The sequence below is a fragment of the Labrus mixtus genome, chromosome 5, assembly GCF_963584025.1.
Source record: "Labrus mixtus chromosome 5, fLabMix1.1, whole genome shotgun sequence".
Taxonomy (NCBI): Eukaryota; Metazoa; Chordata; class Actinopteri; order Labriformes; family Labridae; genus Labrus; species Labrus mixtus.
In genome coordinates, this window is record NC_083616.1 from 6442112 (window position 1) to 6448111 (window position 6000).

General features: G+C 44.6%; 1 protein-coding gene across 1 annotated transcript in view; it reads right to left on the reverse strand.

Annotated features, from left to right (window-relative positions):
• The window catches only part of LOC132973855 (tight junction protein ZO-2-like), a 75853-nt gene extending 70479 nt beyond the window's left edge, over positions 1-5374 (reverse strand). Inside the window, exon 1 of the mRNA XM_061037486.1 lies at positions 4929-5374. Within this exon, the coding sequence (XP_060893469.1) occupies positions 4929-4988 (60 nt within the window). The 5' untranslated portion in view covers positions 4989-5374. The remainder of the gene's footprint in view (positions 1-4928) is intronic.
• Between the last annotated feature and the right edge of the window lie 626 nt (positions 5375-6000).

Consider the following 6000-nt stretch of genomic DNA (forward strand, 5'->3'; position numbering starts at 1 on the left):
AAAAATCTTTTTCTAAAATGCTGCTTCATTGTAAGGTGTCGTCTGATAACAAGGTTGTATTCACTGCTCCTGCACACCTCCAGATGTTAAAGATACAGTATATAAAGCATTACATAACTCTTTACTGATAAGTGTGTGCAGCAGTGTGTGACCCTTTAGTTACATATTCATTAACAATGTAAACAAAGGTCAGATCTGTCCTCTGTCAGCGTTAGCATAAAGAAACAGATATCTGTTGTTTAATCTCTGCTCTGTATTCAGTCATACAGCGTGTCAGTGTGTGACTGTACCAGTGTGTGTGTGTGTGTGTGTGTGTGTGTGTGTGTGTGTGTGTGTTGTGATGTCACTCAGCCTGAACTGACATCAGTGAGAAAACAGAGAGGAGCTGATGATGAGGCCCCAGTGCATCATGGGAGTGCAGTGTTACAGATCAGACGGAGGTGTTGGTGGTTTTTCAGTGACAGCTCCGGACCTGCAGGCTAAACTCATCTTTACAGTTAATAATAATGTATTTGTATGTGGATATGAAACAGACTCAAATGAATGCTGATGTTTCTATAAGACATAATAAAGAGACCATCAGTGAGGAGAATGATTATTTCTATTAAGTTATTTAAAGCTTTAAAAACTCTGCTGCTTTTAAATATAATGTGTGTAAGCATTTTGGTTTCCCTGAGTCAGGAAATGAGAAGGTGATAGACAAACAACAAACAATATGCAGACACTGCAAGACTGCGGTGACCTACACGTTGCGGAATACGAGGTAATATGAGAAGCCACTTGGCAAAACCCCGAAAAGATTCAAGAAGAAGTGAGGGAAAGAAATCCAGCCGGGCTCTAAAGGAAGCGTTTGCATAGCCTACGAGGTAGGTAGATAGTATTGTTACAGCAACAACAACAAGCTGATAGGTTTGTATTGCATGGCTGTTGGGCTGGAGAGGGGGCGGGCCTTCCTGCCTGGTCGTACCGCCAACGGCTGAGCCAACGTTTGGATTAGCGGTGGCTGTCAGGTGTGCAAGTAGGAAAATGTCACTGTGATCGACTAACTTTGCAGGAGGTTGGACGAGAGACTTTTGATTGCTTCCCTGTTTTTCTTTGTAAAAGTTTCTCTTGTTTTATTAATCACTAGTTCATGTCATAATGCCGAACTGTCATCTGACACGGTGGAGAACGCGTTGCAGCCGAGCAGAGAGAGCTGGTCCAGAGAGCGACGCATCGCAGTGTCAAAGCGAGGCTGCGACAGGTAAGGTCTGTCTCCCTCACTTCAGCTTTGGCAGCTGTGAGACATTGTGCCACGGGCAGCAGACACCTGGAAGACCAGTAAGAAATCCCAGGGTTGTGTTTGCCGTGACGGTAACAAAGAAGGTTAGAAACAAAATGTAATGTTGCACTTCGATCTATGACTTCAGATTTAGATAACGTTTAATGATGTTTGATATCAATATTGTTCTGATTTTTTCATGACAACCCTCCATCATTCATTTACTTAAACGTAATAAAAGCATACTCTTTCTTTTCCTGCTGAGATCAACAGAGGGGAAACATCTACCGAAGAGATTTTAAAAAGATTGGCTCTGTGTGCTCCTGGAAGCTGTTTTCACCTCTCACACCTCAGCTGACAGCTCGACTGTTTTTAGATTCACCGAGCAACGCTTCAGCTGATTGTGTCAGTGCAGTGTGTGCAGTACACACACACACACACACACTTCTTCATTTGCTCTCCCTGCTCTTCAGTTGCTACCTCAGGGGCTTCAACAGTTAACACATTTAGACCTGTTGAGCGTGTTTACAGCTGAAATTGTCTTCGGAAGACAAAACTTTTCTATTTAATGCTTCACAGTACGAGGGCTCAGTGCGGACTAAATGTCAAAGTGCTGAGGTTAAGAGGACTGGAGAAGGCTCTCACAGTGCACCTGCCTGTCAGAGAGTCATTAATGTGATCACCAGGGACACACAAACACACACACACACACAGCCCCCTGATATCGCATTAAGGAAGACCATTAATCTGAACAGCCTCTCTCCTACTGGGCCCAACCAGCCAGACTACAAGGAGCCTTAAGGGGACACACACACACACACACACACACACACACACACACACACACACACACACACACACACACACACACACACACACACACACACACACACACACACACACACACACACACACACACACACACACACACACACACACACACACACACACACACACACACACACACACACACACACACACACACACACACACACACACACACACACACACACACACACACACACACACACACACACACACACACACACACACACACACACACACACACACACACACACACACACACACACACACACACACACACACACACACACACACACACACACACACACACACACACACACACACACACACACACACACACACACACACACACACACACACACACACACACACACACACACACACACACAGCAAGAGTCAACCTTGACCTATGAGCTGAGCTGTTATTCTCATCATCTCTCATCACAGAAAGATGAGTAAACTCTTGAAAATGAAAACTGACATGATGACAGTAACAAAGATGTTGGTGGCAGCTCAGCTAGCAGCTCCTTCTGACATTCCTGCCCGTTGAAAAGTGTGGCATAAATTAGGGGAGGGGAAAAAAAGTCTATTCACTTAAGTAGGTGGATTATTCTATTGGACGATTCTAAGAAATCGATTTATTTATTTCCTGGGATCGATAATCGTGACATCATCATCATTTACAGAAAAACCGCGGACGGCGGAGAGCGATCGAAAGAGAAAAGTGAATGCCTTGGTTTTTTCCAAACCTTCTGTTTCAGGTTAGTGAATGTGTTAGCTGTAGCTGCTCAGGTTATCTTCAATTATTGTGAGCCCGCTAGCTTTAGCCGTGGTTACCGTGCCAATACGAAGGTCAATTTATCTTTCTGCAGAGCTGTTCCCAATGAAAAGAGCGAAATCAGCAGCATGTGGGTACTTGGAAGGCAACCACTGCAGGCAGCCATCTTTAAGTTGAACCTTGAGGATAAACATTAAAGGAATCCAAACCTAAAAACATGCCAATCTATGGTGAGCAGGTGCCCCGCTTTGATCAGGACTGCACAACATTTTCATCACTTGTCCCGCGTCCCGTAAATGTATACAATGTCACGCATTTGATTGGTTCTAGTTTGTCGAAGTGCAGGACAGTCACCTCGATTCCCCAAAGCCATGGCTTTTATCTATAGAAGAGAAGGCTGTCACCACGGCCTGCGACAGACGTCAATCAGACAGCCCACATCGAGAGTCAAGGGCTCGCCAACTTGTCACCATCTTCGTTGACTATATTTCGCCCCACTGCCACAAAACAAAAACTATATCCGGGGTGCACTTTTTGGCAGAATGTGATGGAAACTACGACAAAGAAAGGAGATACAGATTCAAATAAATATGTGAAAATATTTACTGTTTGGTGAAGCAAGGAGTGCACGACCACCAGCTAACAACTTCAAGGGAGACACTGCACTCGAGAGTCATAAGAAACGCCTGGCTCATTAAGAGGAATGTCGATCTATGGATACATTCCTCCTGAACCCAAAAGAGGATTGCCCAACAGATAAGGTAACAGCAGCAGAAAATAATTCATGTTCACCACACTGTGCAGCACTCACAGTCACATGTCAGCAGACTGGAACTCTGCTCATTTTTACAGACTCAGAAATTGCACAAAAAAATTCCTGTGGATGTACAAAAGCAGTGGCCATAGTTACAGATGTGCTTCTCCTGCCTCTGTGGTAAAGCATTGTTGTTGATGTGTTTAGTTTTTAGAGTTATTCGGACATTATATCGAAATCTGAACTACCTCTCAGTATCATGTCCCATTATCCACATACTCCTTATCCCACTAGTGGTTAATGCGCACACAACATGTACAAAGGTTAAAGTCCTCAAGGGCGGACGGCCTAGGGTTTGAATCCGACTCGTTGCTTCTTTCCTGCATGTCGTTCCCCACTCTCTTTCTCACTCCCCAGTTTCTGAGTCTACTGTCCGTTCTCTGAAATGAAGGCATACAAAGCCCCAAAATAAAATTAATACAATAAATTGTGTTAAGTGAATTCGTCAGGACATTTTTTAATTATTTTACATCAATCATTTTATGAGCAGTTTGAAGAGTATATTCAATATTTTTCAACAGAGATGTATATATTTATAGAATAAAAAAAAAACAGGATGTTAAGAAGAAAGGATTAAGAAAAAATTATAAGGAATAAAAGAAGATGGTAAATGCAATATTGTGATGATTGAAACAACAAACTACTTCTTAAATGAAAAAGGTGTGTTCTTAACTATTTGAATTCATACAGGTCTGATGAAGGAAACATTTACGTCATTTTTTTGTTTTTTAAATCTGGCCCTGCCTAAAAAGTAATGTAAGGCCTGCAGTAGATTATATCACTTTCCTAACACACTCTCGCCTCTTCTGCTCTACTTGTTCTAATCTCCAGAGAAGTCCCATCAAATCCAACATGTTAATCTTCCAGGATTACAGTCAGTGTCAAAGGAAATTTAACACTGGATTTAAAGTGAACTTCTCTCACTTTTCTCAGGTTTCAGCCTGATAAACAAACCAGAAACTCCGGCAGAGTACATATCAGCTGAGCGCGTTTGTAACGCCGTTTCTCATTGGCTGTCCGGAAGCACAACAGGTGTACTGACAGGCTGACTATTGGCTGACGGACACGCACCTCACAGCGTGGTCAAGACTCACTGGAGTGACACGCACGCGCGCGCGCGCACACACACACACACACACACACTCCACTTCGAAAGCAAAATCATGACACGCAGCGCGGTCACGTTTAGTTATGAAATAAACACATCAATGTGACGTCACACGTGTCACGGATTGTTCGGCTCCACTTACTCCGACATTGTCGCTCTTGCTCGGGTAAGAGGCCAGCCTTCCTCCGCCTTTCACCGGCATCCTGCTGCTCCTCAGGCGCTGTGGTCGCGGTTAAACGGTTAGATTCTGTCGCTGGCTGTGTGTGTGTGTGTGAGTGTGTGAGTGTGGAGGGGGGCCGTCTGAGAAATGAAACATATCCGTATGACAGCTCTCACAGCTCCGCCCTCCTCCCTGCCCGCCTGCTTCTCATCCGGGTGGACGGGACAGCCTCCCGGAGTCGGAGAGGGAGGTCCGTCCGCCCAGCTCAACTACTGCCTGCTCACTCTCACTCTCTCTCACACACACACACACACACACACACACACACACACACACACACACACACACACACACACACACACACACACACACACACACACACACACACACACACACACACACACACACACACACACACACACACACACACACACACACACACAAACTGCTGCTGCTGCTGCTGCTACGACACACCGCAATCACTCACACTTCCTGTTTCCTGCACTGGAAACTCGGAGGAGGAGAAACACTCAGGAAAGAAACCTGGAAGTCTACACCGACACATGTTACTGTGTGTGTGTGTGTGTGTGTGTGTGTGTGTGTGTGTGTGTGTGTGTGTGTGTGTGTGTGTTGTGTGTGTAACTTTTCCTAATATATTCAAAGGCAGCCACAATAACATTCAGCATATGTGAAAAAAAAAATAATTCTGAGTACATTTCTTTGCTGGAATTTGTGCCTTTGTGTCTAATCCTTGCTTTGTTTCACACAATTTAAAATAACACAGACAGAATAAGAAACTAAAGCATGTTTCACCTCTCCAGCAACCAGGCCAACGTCCATGTTTTGCTGCACCAGGACACCAACCCAAACCCCAAAGACTGAGCTACTGCCTGAAATCTTCCTAAGTTAGTTGTTCACACATGCACTTCACAGCGGGGGAGACACTGTCACTGTAGGAGGGATAGGGATCATACCTGTCGTGTGCTGGATATAAAAGTCTCCCCCCTGTCCCACTCGCTCGAACTTTTCTGAATATTGTGTTCTCACATCGACT